This window comes from Electrona antarctica (genome assembly GCF_951216825.1).
Source record: "Electrona antarctica genome assembly, chromosome: 9".
Lineage (NCBI taxonomy): Eukaryota > Metazoa > Chordata > Actinopteri > Myctophiformes > Myctophidae > Electrona > Electrona antarctica.
The window spans coordinates 40895706-40917089 of record NC_136790.1 but is presented as its reverse complement, the minus strand read 5'-3'; the positions used below and the strand labels follow the sequence as shown (position 1 = coordinate 40917089).

The window sequence follows — 21384 nt, the reverse complement described above, 5'->3', positions numbered from 1 at the left end:
GTACCGAGTACTGTTCCAATCAGTGAACGACATGAGCCCGGAACATGGACCCTGATTGGGTCCAAAATCTGACCCTGTTGATTTGTGGGCGTGACAAAACAACAAACAAAAGTGACGTCATCTCCAGTCTCCAACCAAATTTGGAAGAGTATGACGTCACTGCTCTAAATAACATTACTAGTTAGTCCTAATAATAAAATAATAGTAACTACTAATTTTCATTGTATCGAGTATCAAGTAGGCCTAGCTATAGTATTTCGCTACAAATTAGAAGACAATTGACGAAGAACTTATTTTTCTTTTAAAAAGCTTATCTTTTTTCTTTGTTTTATTACTTGTATGGCTTGACCCTGTCTTACCGCTGCTTGCAGCTATTTTTTTTCCCTTGTATTGCAAGCTGATGACTTTCACTCAGCTACATATTTTACTTTTTAATTCACTACATTTCTAAGAAGGGACCCAAACTTACAAAAAATATATTCTGAATTAACCACTTAAGCCCTATAATATTTATTAGCAACATTTCTGAACACTTCATAAAATGTAGTTCGTAATTTGTACCTTGCATTTACTTGAGGTATATACTTTGTCCACCACTGTCAATGATCAACTAACATTGACGCAGTCTGAGTAATTTATGCTCCGTTGTAAATAGTGACAAATAATGGGTCTTTCCGGTACATCTGTTCCCCAGCTGGAGTTGACCAACCTGGGTGACTCTTCCATGGTCAGATGTAATGTCCCACCTCCATGAGACTGTGCGTCATTATATTTGACTCACCAGAGCATGCTACATTCCGCCCTACACTCCCAGAAAATAGCAGATCTACAAGTCATTGTTGGGTGTTCTACGCCAGTTGTTCCTCAAAGTGGGATCCAGGGACCCCCAGGGTGACCATGGGGGTCCATGGGGGGGTTCCAGGGGGCATGGGGGTGTGTAACTCTGAGTGTGTTCCATACCCTCATTTATGGTAGGGATCTATGGACCCAATGTGTACGAAACTGGCGGTCCTTCAACATTTTAAATGAAAAGGTTTGAGAAGCACTGCTCTACTACGCCATTGACAGACAGAGGATAAATTAGGCATAGTCAGTGGTGGAATGTAACTAGGATAACTAAAGCACTGTCATTTAAGTACAATTTACCATAGTACTTGTACTTTTCTTGAGTATTTCCATTTCACGCTACTTTATATTGTAATTCTATTCCACTAGGCTATAATACATGTCAGAGATTCTGATTATGAAATAAAAGATTATAAATCCACCAATATGAAATGTATCTATACAGATTAAGCTACCCAGCAAGTCATTAAAATGAACTCCACATTTACAAATATTAAAGCAAGGAACACATTAACGATCAATGATTATAGCCTTATTTTATAATTTGATATACTATTCTGAAATGAACATTCAGCATAATGACTACATTTACTTTTGCTACTTTAAGTATATATTATTATTTATTTTTTTTACACAGTGGTATAGCCATTTTTACTTGAATTAAAGATCTGAGCACTTATTCCACCACAGGGCATACTAACTCATTGTAGATCAGTTGTGCCAATAGTTTGACCTTTATGAAGGATATACAATGACAAATGATGTCTTTAAAAACATGTTGAAAGATACAGGGCCATGTCTAGGCCTATCTCGACCCCATTTCAAAAGATATGCCAGGGACCCACAATTTATGAAAGAACATTTTAAATCTTTAAAAATCTTAGCACAAATCACATGGGCGTTCTTGGCAGAAACTATTTTATAGAGGGGTCCGTCTGTGGCCAAATCCCTTAATTTGGGGGCCCAAAATGTTTGTACATTAAGTGGAACCAAATTGGTTCAATTTGTACTCTCTCTGTACAAGTTACAGACCTGTAAGTGTCGATTTGGTTCACAACTATCAATCGTTTGTCTGTGGACCCCCTGGAACCCAACTCCCAACTTAAGGACCTCTGGCGGTCCCCGGAACCCATTTTGAGAACCACTGACTTAAAAACCAATAAGTTCAACGAGGCACACAGCTATGATAATTTTAGCATGCACCTCATCATACAGACGTCGCCACACCTTCTCACACACACACACTAAAGTTTCTATGCACCCAGTATAACAGACCAGTCCGTGCATGCATAATGACAGTTGGAGAGAGAGTGTAGAGAATACAGGGGGGTTATAATTATTTGAATAACATATTTAACTATAGATATTGACAACTACCTATTGCTGTGTATTGAGGACGGCATGGAGAAAGGACGTTCCACTGAAGATGCTGGACCACGTTGGCAAAGTGCTAGAGAACACAAGTTTCCAGGTCAGTTGTGTAGAGAAACAAAGGGAAGGCGACTAGTTTGTCTAATGAACGTGGTCTTATTTTCTGAAACAAAAATGTTTGAAACAAAAATGTTTCAGGTCATTTATATCCCATGGGGAAGATCCAGACCGTAGGAGACCTATTCCAGTTCAGTGTTGATGTGAGTGAATTCTCTCCAGAGGATGTCATCATCACATCTTCCAACAACTTGATAGAGGTCAATGCAGAGAAGGTGAGTACAGTAGTTTGTAAACACTACTGGTTGTGTGCTTGTGGATCTGACATTTTCAGTGAATAACACCAAACACACAACCAACTTACAAGTATAAATCAAGGGTTACTCTTTAATATGTTACTGTCTGAGAGGGTTAAATACTTACATTTGTTCTCAGGTGGGAGTTGATGGCTCAGTCATAAATAAATTTGCCCATAAATGCAAGTTTCCTGTGGCTGTGGATCCCATGTCGGTGACTTCATCCTTGGAGAGCAATGGAGTGCTGAAAGTCGAAGCTCGCAGGTTATCATAGTGATTTCTCTAACTTTCTCTCTCTGCATGAAAATGTTTCAATAAAGAAAGAAAAATTAAGATCCGTCTTTGCATTATTTATTTGATTGATGCCCATTTCCTAAGCCAATGGTCCTCAATGTGGGTGTTTTGATGACAGTTTCACTGTCTCTATCTTACACAGTAAAGACATTCTTGACATGCGTTCCAAATCCTGTATCCAATAAAAATGTTATTACACAGTAAAGACATTCTTGAGTGACATGCAAACCAAATCATGTGCAACAATAAAAATGATAGATGGGGGTAGCAGAAATATACGGTATATTTAAATTGTTTTCTACTCGTCTGTGTCTCATAGGAGGGCTGTGGGCAGTTCAGAAACCCATCCACCAGTGACATCATCATTAGGCAGATTGTTTTTTAAAACAAGATTCTTTTAAAAAAATGTTTAGATTTTTATTATCGTGAGAACGATGCTTCCATTTTCGCATTGCAACATTTCAGGGCTAGAAAGCCTGCAGTTTCTATTAGCTTGGATTCCCCATCGATGATGTCACTGGTGGACAGGTTTCTGAACTGCCCGCAGCCCTCCTATGAGACACAGAGGAGGGCCAGAAAAACATGGTGCCATTTTATCATGATTATTATTGAGGACCTATTATATAAAGATAGGTTGAAAAGTGGTGAAGTGGTCCTTTAAGCAATGAAAACCTTCACTACCAGACAAATTACCACAGTGAATACACTGTGAACACACTGAACAGTTGGGTGTTTAGCGGCCTCTAGCGTCTCACTGGAGCTACAACAGCAGCATGCAACAACGTGCGGAAGTGACGCTTGAAGCTGGTCGGTTGTCAAGGGGATGCTGCTGGTTTAGTTTACTGAGCTTTGCGGGTATCTAGAGTTTGTTTCCAAAGAAATAACCTTTTAAAATGATCTACCACCATTCTTTTCTTGAAAGAATGACTAGCGGGGAATAATCAACTATTATGCACTTTAGAATGCACTTTAGGGGCGAAATTGTGTTTACCTAGTAGTAAGTAGTAACCTACCACAGCTTTGGTTTCCTAAAGCTACCTTAGGAAAGGGTCAAGGAAGGTAAAGTCTGTTCATGTGGTTCATGTCGGCCAGCGACGCTGTCGCGTGGTGCAGATTTGACGCTACAAGTAGCCTAATTTGTGCGACAGCAGCGATCATTCATGGCACAAATCCTGCATCCCGGGTCCATTGTAGTCGCTGACTGGCACCGTTGTGCAGAGAGTAAGGACTTCTTCAACAGAATCCTGCACAAGAAAAGGCGGCGAAGATTTGGTATGATGATTATTGTTGTGTTGTCGAGTGTTTTTATTGTGTGTGTGTGTGTGACTGATGCAGCACCGCCGCCTATTGGACATAAAGTGAAATGCACGTCGTCGTCCAGAGCCATTGTTACAGTAATTATAGTCAGCACAACAACAATTATGACAACCTGTTTGACTTCACAGACCGTTTTAAAGGCATTCGCCAAAGTAACCAGAAGAATTATGGGTAATTGTTGGGATTGGGAGGTAGGCCTACTCCTTAAGTACAATACCATGAGGAATTCAGGCCAGGGGCAGTTCGACTTTATACAATTTCTCTGTAGTCCCATAAATATTTTGTGCAGAGTGAATCCCTCTACCACCCAGTGTGTGTAGTACTAGTAAGGTAAAAGGTACACTTGTCTACATGCTTTAGAGCTGTATAGCTGTTTCCTTGATTGACATGAAATGCATATAGAATAAACATTTTTATTTCCATGATTTATGTATTTGTGTTTCATATGTAGCCATATTTACTAAAATGACAATGACATGACTTGCTGCAGGTTTACTCTGATTAACCCTGACAAATATGTATTCAAAAATATACTGTAACTACATATTTGTTTTGCAGGTTTGTTGGAGTCTCCAGTGATGCCTCCTCATGTTGCCGTGGACACAGTTCCTTATAAGATATTTATCTCTGGGAAGGCTGGAGTGGGGAAGACTGCACTTGCAGCCCGTCTGGCAGGAATGCATATTCCTAGCTTACATTATGAAACAACTGGTAGGTCTAAACACACTGCCTCTGATGTCATATGGCATGCTGAGGTCATATAAGCAACTTTTTCTATTATTCATGTTGACAATTCGGTCCAGGCAATATAAATTACATCGATAACTAGATTTTACATGTGGTACTATCGCATAACTGTTGTCTTTTCTCCCTTAAGCCTTATTTTGTATCAAAATATTTTTGTCCTGATCGCCCCACCCTCCTGAAGTTCATCTTGGTCTCGAATTACATTCTTGGGGGTTGTCAACGTCTCAGACTGCTGTCCTACCAATCACATAAAATGTATACTATGAATTCAATACTGATCATTACTGTACTCCATCATAGGCCTGTTTTAACAGGAGTTACAGTTGGAGGCCATCGATATTGTCCTTTTCTTTTTGCTGAGGTTTGCGTGATCTGCGCAAAAGGACAGTTAACCCATTTTGGGCGGGAACCCCTTTGTGTTTTAAACTTGTTATAATTTAGCTATTGAAAAATAGCAGATCTACAAGCTCATAGCGCGCCACCGAGTGGCGCGCTACGAGCTTGTAGGTCTGCTATTTTAGAAAAATCGTGAAAATATTTATTTCAGAAAACTGGAGGATTTAGAAGGATTTTTTTAAATGTTGAGGTCAGGCCTAAATGGGTCAAATGATAAGGGACAATATCGGTGGCACCCAACTGTATACCGACTATTGAATTTGCTGTACTTGCAGGTATTGAGACGACAGTGGTGTACTGGCCAGTGAATGTGCTGTACTTGCAGGTATTGAGACGACGGTGGTGTACTGGCCAGTGAAGCTCAGTATATGCTGTACTTGCAGGTGTTGAGACGACGGTGGTGTACTGGCCAGTAATTTGCTGTACTTGCAGGTGTTGAGACGACAGTGGTGTACTGGCCAGTGAAGCTCAGTATATGCTGTACTTGCAGGTATTGAGACGACAGTGGTGTACTGGCCAGTGAATGTGCTGTACTTGCAGGTATTGAGACGACGGTGGTGTTCTGGCCAGTGAAGCTCAGTATATGCTGTACTTGCAGGTGTTGAGACGACGGTGGTGTACTGGCCAGTGAAGCTCAGTATATGCTGTACTTGCAGGTATTGAGACGACGGTGGTGTACTGGCCAGTGAAGCTCAGTATTTGCTGTACTTGCAGGTATTGAGACGACGGTGGTGTACTGGCCAGTGAAGCTCAGTATTTGCTGTACTTGCAGGTATTGAGACGACGGTGGTGTACTGGCCAGTGAAGCTCAGTATTTGCTGTACTTGCAGGTATTGAGACGACGGTGGTGTACTGGCCAGTGAAGCTCAGTATATGCTGTACTTGCAGGTGTTGAGACGACAGTGGTGTACTGGCCAGTGAAGCTCAGTATTTGCTGTACTTGCAGGTATTGAGACGACGGTGGTGTATGTTCTGTACTTGCAGGTATTGAGACGACAGTGGTGTACTGGCCAGTGAAGCTCAGAGACAGCGGCAGAGTGCTCTTCTTCCGCATGCAGCTGTGGGACTGTGGCGAGAACGCCTTGCGTAGATTTGACCACTTGCTTCCGGTACGCATGAAACACAATAGGATAGTCGGCTAATTAGCCATTTTTTTGAGTGGTGCAACCACTCCACCGAACAGCAATGTCCGTGTTCAACTAGCAATGTCCGTGTTCAACTAGCAATGTCCGTGTTCAACTATGTGTGTTTGTGTGTGACTATGTGTGTGACCAGTACCAATGAGTACCAAAAGTGGCACTGTTGTGCCAGAAACGGAGAGAGAGATAGTGCTGCATGTTGCCTGCTAATGTGAGAGAGAGGGAGGGGATTTGCACCACTCAGTTCACACGGGTGTGATTTTTCCCCTAAAGGTTGGCAAAATAGGGACATCAGGTTAAAAGTGGTTAAGTCTGGGGGGGGGATATAAACACAATAGCCGTAGTAGTCCATCGATACCAATTTACAATTTAGGCATTTAGCAGACGCTCTTAATCCAGAGCGACTTACATTAAGCAATAACAAAAGCATGGCATACATCACATATATAAAAAGTAGTTATCATGAATCATGCGTAGACTAAGAACGTAACAGTGGAGTATCTATGTAAACTATACATACTATACTATATAATATATTATACATGTGTACTATAAAGTGCTATGACTACATAAAGTGCAATTCTAGAGCTGTCTACGTAACAAGCTATAAGTCTGTTTAAAATACTATCTAAGTCTACATAATGTGCTATCTAAGGGGCTAGGCTAGGGCAAGTGCTACGGGCCATGGTGGAGTCTGAAGAGGTGGGTTTTCAGACTACGGCGGAAGATTGGGAGTGAGGCTGCAGTTCTGACTGTGATGGGAAGATACCCTTATCTTTGGCGTTTTACAGTGGTGGAAAAATTACTCACATTTAACTTCGATACTGCAATGTAGAAGTACTCGGGTACAAGTAAAAGTTCAGAATAAAAAAATTGACTTGAGTAAAAGTACAAAGGTATTGGTATCAAAATATACTTAAATACCAAATATGACTCATCGTATTGGTATCAAAATATACTTAAATACCAAATATGACTCATTATGCAGAATGGCAGAATGTCTCATTTCACAAGTTTTGAGATCTAAAACATCTTTTGAAAATAGTAGACTGGCCAAAATGTATAGGGATGAAGGGGTCAATGTATGTTTTGTAACAATAATCCAAAGTAGCTAGTAACTAAAGTTTTTGAATAATTGTAGAGGAATAAATGTATAATATTTGCCTCAGATGTAGTGGAGTAGAAGTAAAAGTTCTTAAAATTGGAAATACTCGAGCAAAGTAAAAAAGGTACCTCAAAATTGTACAGTAGTTGTAAGTAAATGTACTTACTTTACACCACTGGGGCGTTTTATATTTTCAGTCATGCAAGGAGCAAGTGGATGCCGTCCTCTTCCTGTTCTCCTTCACAGACAGGACCTCATTCGATGACCTTTCAACCCAGATCTCCAAGTGGTCTGGCCCGTCCGACAACATAGTGAAACTGGTGGTTGGCACCAAGTATCCTTTAGTGGTCTTCCGTTTCCACTGTGTGTGTGAGCTTGACATTGTTACATAGCATATTATACATTATATGAAACCTAATTTCAATTTCCATTTTAAAAAGAAAAAGTTGCAGCAGATATTGATCCGTGTCCCCTGAATAGAATATCAAATACAAAATAGTCTTGTCACCTTAACATGGGCAGTGTACAAATGTTGTACACTGTGCAAATGTATTGCATCTTTTGTACTACAAAAGATGCAATACATTTTATACACAAACTACTGTACTGTACAAGCAGGCAAATTGCACATTAACCCCAACCATTGTGTCACTATCTGTTCATGCAGAGGCATTGCAGATTGTTAAATCTTCTTGACATCATGTTCAGATTTGACCTGTTCATGCACACCGATGTGACAGAGCGGGAGGTGTGCAGGTTCCAGGAGGAGTGGCACATACCGGTGCACAGAATCGGGGGTGAAGTCAGCGACGGACTTGATGACGTCGCTCCACTCCTCAACTGCTTGGCTGCACACCTGTGGCACCAGGACTGTATAGCAGCCAGGTCAGAAACACACCCTGCCGAGACCCTCATTTGAAATGACCATCATGCCATTGATGGCGTATGACAGCGGTGGCCGAACGGATTGCGGAGCGATCTTGATACCGGAAGGTCGCCAGTTCGAATCAGCGGTCCGACACGTTAAAATTACCACCGTTGAAGTGCCCTTGAACAAGGCACTGAACCACTACGATGAAATGTTCTATGAGCAGGGCCTGGCTGGAAACAAGTTCTTGAGCTTAGCCCAGATACCCTGGGTAAATATAGTAATCATTTAATTTCATGATGGTAGAGATAAGGCACATTTCTTAAACTGAATGGGTTTTGTAATAAACGGACACACATACGGACAGATGGACACAGGGACGGACACAGCTATTTAAAGGAGATGTGTGCACCGTTCAAAAAACAAAGAAAGCCAAACAAGTGTTAAAACTTTATTCATTTATAAATAAACAAATGGATTGCATCCTCTCCCCTTATTGTTATATACAAATGGTGACGATAATCAGATTTGTGATGTTATCCACTCGTGATCATATTTGTGGGTTCATGCAAATGTGGAGATGTGTTCTAAAACATGAGAAAAGTGCACTGATTCTAGTGATTATGCATTTCAGGGTACAGAGTGAAGAATAAAAATAAAAAAGGGTACAAAGTGAACATTAAGTTTGTGTTAGTGTCTTCAAAATGTCTTCTAATCTAATATGATATAAAAACAAGTACAAGTACAAGAGAACAAAAAGTATATCCAACTGATGCATCATCCAACTGATGCATTCCGTCTCAATTATCCCACCTCACATCAGTACCTTCATCCACACCTCTTTATCTGACCTGATATAGAAGAAAATAATAAGATTATTTTATTCAGCACATAGAATAGGTCTTTATTACAGATATTTTCTAATGTACCACAGGCTGTTACAGATATGTCACTACGGTATATACTTTGTTTGACAATAGTCGATTTACAAGCTCAACGCATCATGACACCTTGTGAGCTTTGCTATTTTCGCTGAATTTTTTTTTAAAACATTTGACAAATTTTGAACACCAGGGGTAACACTTAAACCCTTATCTCACAACATTGTGGCCTTGCAGATCTGCAATGTTTGGTGAAGAATAATAATGCTAGGGTTGAAGTGGTGAATGTAAAACAAAATGGATGATTCAGATGCCAATTCAAATTCTCACCTTGTGTGTGTGGCGAGAATCAAGACAGTCGGTTGTCCGGTGCAATTCTGAGATAGATGCAACAGAAAGGAGTCTGATGGTAGACCCAGAGGTCCCAGAGCGTTGGGTTGCAGCTGCTTGACATGCACATGTGTTGGAAACGCAGCATGATCCACCACAACGAAATGCTGGTCCCTGATGGTGGCAGAGGAGAGTGGCATCACCGCACAACATATTTACACAATACCATTTGGATATTGTCACCGTCGGGCAGTCTAAATCAGTAGTTCTCATACTTTAAAGATTTTTCAAAAAGTATGTACAAGCTCGCTGTGAGCCTTTATATCTGCCATTTTTTAATAAGGTATGGGTAAATGATATTTTGTGGTTAAAACAAGTTGTTTTGGTAAAAAGTTAAAGCACTATTCTGATAGCAGAGTGTTTGTTCAGTAACAGAGGCCTCCCCGTCTCTGCAGCTCTTAAATAAACGGATAGTTTTTCCCACGGGAGTACCCATTTATCAGCTTCAATTTGATACTGTTCCACTTCCAATTATGTATGTTCGTTTCTTTGTGTCATCACTAACAATTACACTAGTTTATTCTGTATCCTGTGTGAGTTGTCTTTCCTGACTGGATAAAATTGGTATCCCAGCCTGAAAAGTAATTTTCTGTTTACTTGTAGATCAGCTATTTTTTTGAATTTGTTGAAAGTGGTCATGTCTGAGGGTTTTATAAATATTGACCCAATGAACAGTTGCACAGTTAACAAGCACTTGTGACTAAATAACTACATTGGATCCAGCATAATACAGGTTCTTTTTTCCATTTCCTGCCAACCGATTTGGACATACAAGCGAGGCTATGGTGGTGGCGATTTGATTTGAGTTTGTGAAATACTTTTTCAAAGAGATGACCAGGAGGTCGTTGAACAGGTGAAGGTAGACATCTGTGAAGGAACTTGGTCTTTCGTCCAGTGTCAGCTGTCTCAAGGCACCCTCGTGCACCAGGAAACGTCCACTTACAATCAGAGGTACTTTCTGGATGGAGAGGGACATGGGATATTATAAACTGAAAAGGACACACACACACACACACACACACACACACACACACACACACACACACACACACACACACACACACACACACACACACACACACACACACACACACACACACACACACACACACACACACACACACACACACACACACACACACACACACACACACACACACACAGCTGAAGGTAAAAAGACATCTAGGAAGACATTTCATTTACAACATCTGTTCAGTCTATTATGAATTACACAGGTGTATAGGGCTGCAACTCAATTATCTTCTTTATAGATTGCATCAATTACCTTTGATGAAATAATCAAGCTTATATTGAAGCAATCAACACAGTATATCAAACATTTTATTTTAAAATAATCAACTAAATCACCTTTTTGTACTGTGTCGCACAACAGTGCTGTGCTAGCCTGGGTTCCAGCCTGATTTTCTGCGTTCCGCGGATCTGAAATGTCACTTGATTTGCGAAGTGACATTTCAGATCAGGCTGGAACCCAGGCTAGTGCTGTGCTGAAATTGTGAAAATATCCCATAGCAATAGCCCATAGCCCCACGACACAATGTGTTGTGAGCTTGTATAGATTAGCCATTATCATCATTTATTTTTTTGTATCATTGATTCGTTCCATTACGGTTGTCTGTTGCACCCCTACTAGTGTCTACAGCTGTGATGTAAAACCTGTTACATGTCAAGTCACCAGTGACTTGAACAGATTTGCAGTGCCAAGAAGATAACAGATTTGAGACCTTAACAGTGCCAAAGTCCAGTCGCAGCTCCAGTTGCACCAGCTGCTCAATCTCTTGCATCCTCTGGACTCCCTTATTGCACTTGTCCACTATCTGGGTATAAAAATATAAATGGATTACACCACATGTAAATGGATTTACATGATGGTCCCCCCCCCCCCCAAAATTCTGTGGACACAAGAGCTTGTAGACAGAAATTGTTTTTCATAATAATGAGCATTTGTGAGGACCAGCTGTATGAAGATAAGGTGAAGTGCAAGTCATGTCATTTCAACTGATTAGATCCGCTGATGTTTACTGACATTTACCTGATGAATGGCCTCTATGGACTGTTGCAGAGATGAGATGGCACCACAGTCTGGCTTGGTCAGTTTTAGGATGTTCTGAAATGACAGGGGGAAAACGAATCCAACAGGCGTTTAGTTGACTTTTGAAACAATGCAGCCTTTCCACAAGTCCATATATGATGTTATTCACAGTAACATAAGAATCTGGAAATAAATCAAAGGATATTTTGGAAATTACTCGCCATCTTTTTTGCCCCGTTAATAAGGAACATCTACAAGGGGATGGCATGCAGAGTCAACCATGGAGGTCATTTAGAGATGGTCAGTTCTTTGTTTGGATTTCCGATTGACTGAGGATAGATATACTATTGTTTGGAAATTATAAACTATATAACTATAAATTGAAAAGACGCAGATGTTTGAAAATGTAAGGGCAAAATGTGATTTGGGGAGTTTTTTCTATACTTTCAGGTGAGAGATTAAAAATGGATAAAAAATGATTGATTTTATTAGGATTTGGTTGATGCTTATGAAAACAAAAAGTGCAGAGTAATCTCAGCTCTTTAGCAAGGCCTGAAGGCAAGTAAATAAATGACTACTACTACTACTGTATATTAAGGAGAAGTGGGAAACATAATTTAAGCTACAAATTACCGATGAGGACTGGTACAATATAAGGCTCAGTCTAGAATATGGAGAGAATTCTCTTGGAAGAATATTATCCGATACTTCATAACTCCAAAGATTAGAGGAAAAATGTTGTCAGTGCAACAACCACGTTGCATGAGGATGTGTAACTACTGATCATGAACATGCATTTTGAAACTGTCAAATATTTTACGTTATTGGGATAATGTATGGTCAGTGATACTAAAGAAGAAGATACTAAACTATGAAATACCCACAAACAAGTGTTGTACTGTACTTGGGGAAACTTGACACAGTACGAGTAGTACAGACAGTACAAGTCAAAACTATTTGCAGATATTTCTTTGCATTGTGACAAATGTAATGCAATAGAGGCAAATCTTCACAGCTTCTAAATGCCATCAGAAGTTTTGTACCTGCATGATGAGCTTAAGGCGAGTGATTCTCTGGAACGGTAGGATGAGAAAGGACTTCAGACCCCGTCTCTGACACACAGGGTCACCCTCAAGTTTCTTCATTGCGCGCAGAAAACGTCTGTTATTTTCCCTTGAAACATATCAAAATAAACATGAATGGCTTGGAACACATTTGTTTGAGATATGCTATATACACAGTACAGTACAGACTTACAGCAGCCTGCAGACAAGGGCCTCTTGGTATTGCATGTTGGTCACATAAGGCACGTAGTGAGCCTGGAATGTTGAGCAATGGTTGAGGACAATGTCTTCGACATGAGATATCAACACATTCGCTCCAAGTAGAGTTTCCAGTTCCATGAGAAAACTGCAGACACCAGAGTAGTCACTCATTATGCATTCTTCTAATACAATTCCATTAATATCAATGGCTGAGAGGAACAAAACATTTTTTTACTTAATGTTTTTATTATTATTATTTATTTACTTTCTTTTAATTGTACATTTTGAGTGTTTTGTTTACTTATGAATTAACTATTTTAAAAAGGACCACTTCACCCATTTTCAACCTATCTTCATATAATTGGTTCACCTCAAATGCTCATTATATTTGTCTATTCATTGTGTCTCAGGGGCTGTGGACAGTTCAGAGACCCACCTACCAGTGACAGGTTTGGTAATTTAATTCAATATTTCATGTTTTAGTTTATTAATGCGAGAACAATGGCTTCTATTATAGCATGCCAACGTTCCAGGAATAGAAAGCCTGCAGTTTCTCTTAGCTTTGATTCCCCATCGATGTCACTGGTAGGCAGGTTTCTGAATTATCCACAGCCCTCCTCTGAGCCAGTGAGTGAATAGATAGAAATCGTACCATATTATAATGAGCATTAATAGTGAGGACCAATTATATGAACATTGGTCGAAAATGGGTGAAGTGGTCACTTTGAAATTTGAGACTGTCACTCCACATTTAAATTTGATGTAGTGAAAATAGCTGAACTACAAGCTCACAACACATCACATCCCAAGGTCAAAATGTCTAAATTGCAATACAGCTGACAAAGAAAGAAAATGTACCTTGTAATTTGTACTTAGCATTTCTAAAAGCATGTGTAAAGCATCTTTAAAAGCGATTACTCCCAATACTTTAATTCAAGTACAATTAATTTGACAAGAGCAACGTTGACTAAGCAGTGGAGTAATATTTGACCAGGCGTATCTATACTTTGACTCCAGTACTGCCTGGGGTGAGTACATCGTCCATGACTGGCTAATAGTGTACATTGAGTTCCATTAACATGAATGTTACTGTACCTCTCGCTGGCCTTCATCACGTGACGGAGATTGGAGAAAAGAATGTGCTGCTTTCTTTTCGACAAGCTCTTTCTCAGTTTCTTTGATGCAAAGAAATGATTGACAGCTATCCCAAGACTCCTCAAGTAGGACGCCTCGGATCCAATCAGCTCAAACCTGGCCTTCAGATCACAAGAGGGGTTTAAGTCATTCATTTTATGAATTCTTACTGTAACCATCCATCCATCTTCAACCGCTTATCCTGAGTCGGGTCGCAGGGGCAACAGCTCCAGCAGAGTGCTCCAGAAGTTTAAATAGAATCAATGGGGCCTAATCAATCATGTATCATTATTAATGTTATCATTTGTATTATTTATTATTGTTGTCACATAATAATGTGGCATATTTAGGCTACTTGTTTTCATTTGCCTCTACACACATACCGGTATGCGAGTTATAATAATCTCGGATGGTGCCGACTACATACCTCTTGAAGCCGCAACTCTCTAGTGGTCAGCGTGTTGAGGAGACCACTCTCCTTCACCTCGGGCAGGTCTTGCCACAGGGTACATGATGGGTTCACCCTGACAGGTTGAGGTGATGGTGTGGAAGAACATGAAGTAGTAGGGCTGGAGAACTCAGTAGTAGGGCTGGAGAACTCAGTAGTAGGGCTGTGAGAGCTAAGAGGGGATTGCAGACTCGGTAGGAACTGGCAGGTCACTAGGTCATTGAGAGCACCCTTCCTCGCCCGCTGGAGGGCAGCATTGAGAGATGGCAGATAGTCTTGATACAGTGGGACTGCAGAAGGCAGACAGAAAACAAGGTCACCACCAGTGGGCTCATCAGAAACATTACAAAACTAGAAAAAGTGCCCTTCTGGGCACAGGTCTCCACCAGGAGGATAGGACTGTGTGAGATGTTTGGCAAAATGTTTAGGATTAATATAAACATGTTTAAGCAGTTTGTTCCAAAAATGTGTTTTGCAAAAATCAACCTGTTGGTGGCGCTATAACAGGCCAATGTGAAAAGGGTGGGATATATTCCTCAGCCTAGTAAGAAAATGTGTGAAAGATTTCACGTAAATTGCATGCTGCGTTCATGATTTGAGGCTTTTGTTCAAAACGGGGCAATCTTGCAAACTGTGAAAGCCAATTATAGCCAATTAGGATGGAATATGAAATATCGGACAGATCCGACTTGAGCACATGACCATAGAGATACTGTGTAACGATTTGTGAGATTTTTGGACAGAATCTGGAGGAGTAATATCAAAAAATGTGTTTTACAAAAGTCGGCCTCCTGGTGGCGCTATAAAAGGCAGATGCAGAAAATGCAGGTCAAAGGTTTGTCCTTGGCCTCTAGGGAGTGTGCATGCAACGTATCACGCAGATCGGTGCAGTTTTAGGTAAACAATGTGAAAAGCTGCCTCATGGTGGCGCTATAACAGGCCGTTCTGGAAAATGTGGGGCAGAGGTTCATCGTTGGCATCCAGGGAGTGTGTGTGCAAAGTTTGGCATTGATCGGGCCAACGGTGCCGGAGATTAGCTGATAACGGACGGACAGAAGGACGGACGGAAGGACACACACACACACGGACGGAGTGCAAAACATACTCTCTCCCCATGCCTTCGGCCTGGTGGAGACAACAAACGACTTGGCATATTTTTGGCATGTCATACTGTAGGCTGAACGTTTTAAAATATTTGCAAAAATTGCAGATCTCACAAGGCAACAAATGAGCTTGTACATCTGCTATTTTTGCTAATACCACGACAAACCATGAAATAGGTGGTTAAGCCAACTTACACATGTCAATGTACTTTGATTGAAATAATGCAGGTGGCACATCCTCCTCACTTTGGTCTTCTTCATCGGGTGAATCTCCAGCCCTGTGTTGTGGGAACAGAAAGGCAACATGAGCAACTCATTCAAGCATTTCTCCTGCCAAGCCAGGAACTTACTAACTTGTGTCTGTACTCTGTACCCTTCTTCGGTTCCTTCCCCATTAAATGTGGATGAAGATATTTCAGTCTCCCTCTCATCCAGTCCAGGCACAGAATCCATGTGCAGCAGGGATCTGCCCACCGACCTGAGGGCAGACGCCATAGCTCCAGGACTCCTGAAAATAGGGTGAAAAGTAATCCCATTAATTGTCCAATGCAAACTTTAAGATGTGTATTTTGGAGATTATTGCACCAGGTTCATCCATACCCAAAAACATCTTGCATCTGCACACTGTGACCATCTTGCATGGAGTCATGAGGTGTTTTGGTGATCAATCCATCTTTACAATTAAGGTGAGCCATCTTAACGTGAATAATCTCTGTCTGCTCCTACTGTAAACTTTTTATTTTGCCCTAGAAAGTTGAAATAGCTAGTCTTGGAGGGATTGCGAGATAACAGCTGTTCTCAGACTGCAATCACCAAAACTAGCTGCAGGTGTGATGCGCATGACATCATCGTACCCGGTATGTGGGAACGCCTACTGAATGGCAAAAACTTCTTTCTGGCCTTGACAGCCCATATATTCAAACATCTGATCTGATCTGCTGAATTAAACAGTGTTAAACTCACCAACATTTCAGCTCAATAACGCAACGTCCCGCTGCCTCCTGCATTATGTGCGATTTAGAAACAAACAAGTTTTAAACATTGAGTGATTTCCAACCAGCTCTTCCAAACTCCAATGCTCCATTCTGCTCAATATTTTGCCACTCAGTCTAGATGAGGGGAGGGGGGGGGGGGGGAGGGGGGCATGTCCAGGTGGAAAAATGATACTCTCTATTGCTGTATAACAATGGATTGATATTAATGATATCATGTAAATTGACGCTCAGTCCAGATACCCCTCATTTTACATGTCAAAACTATCGTTTATGTTTATGAAGTAAATCCTATATCCTATTGGCTCAGAGCATCCAATGTTTTACTAAAATGTAGACATTTAAATGGAACATATGGTCATGCTGCAACGCCCACAGCAACGCCCCTTCCTATCTGAAGGAACTCATTGAACCCCCAGCCTCCACCCGCTCCCTCCGCTCTGGAAATTCTAACACACTCAAAACCACCAAAACAAAACTCCGCACCATGGGGGACCGGGCCTTCTGTTCAGCTGCTCCTCGGCTGTGGAATGCCCTCCCCGACCACCTGAGAGCACCACAATCCGTGGACGCTTTTAAAAGGGGACTTAAGACATTTCTTTTTAACAAGGCATTTGGCCAGCTGGACCATTAGTTGCCCGGTGTGCTTTTAATCCTTTTAGCAGTATACCATGAAATGTGCTTTTTTAGTCATTTTATTTAATCATGCATTATTTTAAGATTATTTTTCTTATTCTTCTTCTTGTTGTAGCACTTTGAGATTTGTTTCAAATGTAAAGTGCGTTATAAATAAAATGTATTATTATTATTATTATTGCTGCGGTCATGCTCTAATTGCCGCGGCACAGGTTCGATTCCCGGTCACGGAATGGCTGTTTTTGGAATGATTTAGTTTGAGGAATTATAATCAGTCATCAGCTTCAAAACCTAGAACAGCAGCACATCAAGGACACGTCAACAGTAAGCCTACAGTACAAATTAGTCATCAATGACGTCAGTCATCTCATCTCCATAATCGGACATTTTTGGGCATGGGCAGACACCTCGAGCTAAGTTCAATGCCAACAACTTTAGAGCATGCTGGTTACGACCAACCTCACCCTGACACTTGCACTACTAACTTGGGTCCTCACTCAGGATTACACACATTGGTTGGTTCAGGTTCTCCAGATATACAGTTGGGTGCCACCGATATTGTCCCTTATCATTTGACCCATTTAGGCCTGACCTCAAAATTTAAAAAAAATCCTTCTAAATCCTCCAGTTTTCTGAAATAAATATTTTCACGATCTTTCAAAAATAGCAGACCTACAAGCTCGTAGCGTGCCACTCGGTGGCGCGCTATGAGCTTGTAGATCTGCTATTTTTCAATAGCTAAATTATAACAATGTTTAAAACACCAAAAGGGGTTCCCGCCCAAAATGGGTTAACTGTCCTTTTGCGCAGATCACGCAAACCTCAGCAAAAAGAAAAGGACAATATCGATGGCCTCCAACTGTATGCAAAAGACAGGCATCAGGCATACATAGATTTTAAGTCAGTACACGTATTAGCTTAGAGATCAACCTTAGACGACTGTTTCAACACATATGGGGGTTTAATGTTAACTACAGTGAAAAAGACATTTTAAACCAACATATGAATACATACTGTACATGTCCCTGACAAAACAATCTATAAATACAGTTAATACAATGTGAAAACGTTGTTTAACAGCGTTTAAAATACAAATACACAAAGTGTTTCATTCAAGAGACATTCTTGGTCAAAACAAATGACACCAAATATACACAAAATAAAGAAATGCTTAAAAATAAACATACAAGCAAGAGGTTGAGGTTCTGCGATACAAGATTTGCTTGTGAGCGGTAAACAAAATGTGGTTTAGAAAGTTGATTACATATAGATCTCACAGAGACAGTACACTTCAGATGCATTGTGGGTGAAATTCCTCTTTAGATACATACGTGGCACTGTAGCCTTCATCATCATCATCACCACCGCAATTAGATTGCCACCGCTATGACATAGACATGGTCAGTCCTTACTGTTTTATATTCTTTATAAACACAACAGAAACCAGATGAGATTCAGTGTGGCACATATAATTATAAACAACCAGATATAAATGGCAAGTAAAAACTACGAATGGCTCTTCCTGTTGAGGAGGTGGCATACCATGATCTGACCATCCATTCTCTCTCAGTGTTGTCATTCTGAACCTGGAACTCTTTACAGCTGTGCTCTAGGACAGGTAAGACTTTAGGAAGGGGATTAGCAATCAGAGTGACCTTGTAAAGGAATGGTCCCCAGTTAAATCCCTGATGTAGACATGAGTCTAGACACGAGTGCATCCCGCATGGCAAGAGTTGCAATCTGGGAACCCATGTGTCTGATTATGTTGACATAATTTGTATGTGCATTGTCTTGTATGCAGGTCTGAGTTTGTTGTAGTCTTGTCTAAATGTTCCATTGAACAATCTAAAAAGAAATGATTATAAAAAGAATCTGTCTTGAGCAATTACAAGTTGTTATTGTATTCTAATTACGGATCAATTTGGTTCCATTTGTACACAGAGTTATGGTGGTTCTTGAAATTAATTTGTTTGAGAACCACAGATTTAGAAACATGGGACCACAGAATGCTGTGCTTAACATTGGACCTCATTCACAAAGCGTGCATACATTCAGATATACTACGGTGACAATACAAGTCTTTCCAAGAGCATAGTCCGTTTCATCATTATTATTCCTACTATGATTTGTTCATTAGGTACACAGTGCACACTACACACAAACTCATGTCTGCTGTTGGGCACTCATATGTGGGAGATAAGATGCATAGCTGTTATTAAAATGCCTTATTCTTCATGCTAAATCAATTCCAATAGTGCCAATTACCTCAAATAAAATGTTTATATGCCCAATATTTGTCAAAACATATTTAAAAGGAAATACCTCTGTTATTTATTGATTGTTCTTCAAGTGATGATACATAACTGGGTTTTATGACAAGAGTCAAATTCAAGCCTTTTTAGGCATTCTTTAGTTGAACTGAACATAATTATTATGTCCCTCAGCATGCTTGTCGTTTCTGCGACCATAACTTAATTGGCAAATTGATTAGCCTATCATGCTGCAGGAGACTACAGACGAACAATCGTTGATGACATAAGAGCAATATCCTACAAGTCTTACCATCTGATGAAGATGCTAAGAATGGATTCATGAAATCTGTGTCTTTTCCCATAACTTATATTTAAAATTTCCCCTCAGTGATCAATATATGTAAAGCTATAATCCATAATCTATCAGGTAGCAGCATGTGACCTGCATTCCAGCATCATCGTTTTTGCAATACAACTTTATCCATTCTCAAGTTCAAATGATCCATCGTGTGAGTGGCTCATTTGAGAAAATAAACCTAAACTAAAAGCTGTCAAGACATTGTGTTGGAATGCTTTTAACACTGTTAATTTGTTTTTCAGACATTAATGTGCATTTGATTTACAAACAGGTGGGATTCGTGGTCCACAAAAATCAAGGCTTTACAGACCCTTTCGTGAATCCCACATGGGTCTTTACTTTACTTTACTTACTACGCGAAACTACACTAAAATCTTGTAGAAATACAGCTTTGTAAATGAGGCCCATTGGGAGTAGGACTCTGGATCACAGTACTTCACTTGGTATCGACCTGCTATCCTTGGGTCAGCAGCGGACACTTAGCTCCTCCCCCAAGTCGCCGGTGTCCATATTGACCTCCTCTGTTCCTGCCTCTGCCTCCTCACCACTTTCTCCTCTCTCTCCTCCTCCTGTCATCGTCAGCTCTTCCTCTCCTCTGGCCACCTCTGACATCAGTTCTCCTGTTCTCATCCTGGCTACACCTGACCCCACCTCTGCATCTCCGCCTAGACCAGACGCCGTCCGCATCTCTCCTCCTTTAAGTGCATTTTCACTATCGCCAACGTCTTCTATCACTCTATCTTCTCCTTCTCCAGTCAAACCCACAACGGTCGTCCCCATGTCTCCATTCAACCTCTGCGCACTCTCTCTGCCTCCACCCAGGTCTCCCACCTCTAACACTTTGCCCATCCTGTCTTCCATCTCTCCACCCAGGCTATGTTCTATCTCTCCCATCATCTGTCCATCCGCTTCTCCACCTATCCCTGTAATTCCACCCAGCCTACATTCAATATGCCCAGTTACACTTCCATGTATCACTCCATCATCCATCCTTTTCTCCATTTCCCCGGCCATTTCTCTACCCAACCTGCATTCAGTGTCCTGAGTTGTCCTTCCATCCATCTCTCCGTCTATCCCTCCACCTGTGCTGCATTCTGTCTCACTCTCATTAATCGCTGTCTCAATGTTTTGCCCAGGACTTGAATCAGTCATCACACCTGGTCCAGACACCACCCTTACAGCCTCCATCACTCCGTCCGTTTGTCCAGTCGTCCCTCCTATCTGTCCATCCAGGCCCAGCGGCAGGGCTGCAGCTTCCTGCTGGGCCTGCCGGATACAGTTCATCCACTGCTGCTTGTTGAAGAGGTCACTGGCCTGCAGACACAGAGACTGAAGCTGTCCTCCACCATGATACGACACCCGGAAGAAATTCTTCGCTGAAAACAGGACAGGAGAGCAGAGAGGGAAGTTAGTTGCACCACATTTAAACCAGGAATTGG

General features: G+C 41.0%; 3 protein-coding genes across 5 annotated transcripts in view; 1 reads left to right on the top strand and 2 right to left on the bottom strand.

The window, feature by feature from the left end:
- The first annotated feature begins 3461 nt into the window (after positions 1–3461).
- cplane2 (ciliogenesis and planar polarity effector 2) overlaps positions 3462–21384 on the top strand; it is a 395788-nt gene continuing 377865 nt past the window's right edge. Inside the window, exons 1-6 of one of the 2 annotated variants that reach the window (XM_079509188.1) lie at positions 3462–3923; positions 4016–4136; positions 4740–4892; positions 6309–6433; positions 7766–7902; positions 8277–9174. In XM_079509188.1, coding sequence (XP_079365314.1) covers positions 4025–4136; positions 4740–4892; positions 6309–6433; positions 7766–7902; positions 8277–8487 — 738 coding nt within the window. In that variant the 5' untranslated portion in view covers positions 3462–3923; positions 4016–4024 and the 3' untranslated portion in view covers positions 8488–9174. Of the gene's footprint in view, positions 4137–4739; positions 4893–6308; positions 6434–7765; positions 7903–8276; positions 9175–21384 lie in introns of those variants that run through there. The other variant, XM_079509187.1, reaches the window with a different exon arrangement.
- Positions 8875–16585, bottom strand: LOC306928893 (rho guanine nucleotide exchange factor 19). Its single transcript, XM_079509186.1, has 12 exons — positions 16308–16585; positions 16081–16215; positions 15903–15985; positions 14584–14894; positions 14118–14278; positions 13015–13167; positions 12801–12930; positions 11758–11832; positions 11450–11542; positions 10526–10665; positions 9648–9821; positions 8875–9287 (listed from the first exon to the last, which is right to left on the bottom strand). The coding sequence occupies exons 1-12, from the start codon at positions 16400–16402 to the stop codon at positions 9251–9253; spliced, it is 1587 nt and encodes a 528-aa protein (XP_079365312.1). The 5' UTR covers positions 16403–16585; the 3' UTR covers positions 8875–9250.
- Positions 18766–21384, bottom strand: part of LOC306929817 (rho guanine nucleotide exchange factor 3-like) — a 33445-nt gene continuing 30826 nt past the window's right edge. For both annotated transcript variants that reach the window (XM_079510533.1, XM_079510534.1), the window contains one exon: positions 18766–21321. In XM_079510533.1, the coding sequence (XP_079366659.1) occupies positions 20411–21321 (911 nt within the window). In that variant the 3' untranslated portion in view covers positions 18766–20410. The remainder of the gene's footprint in view (positions 21322–21384) is intronic.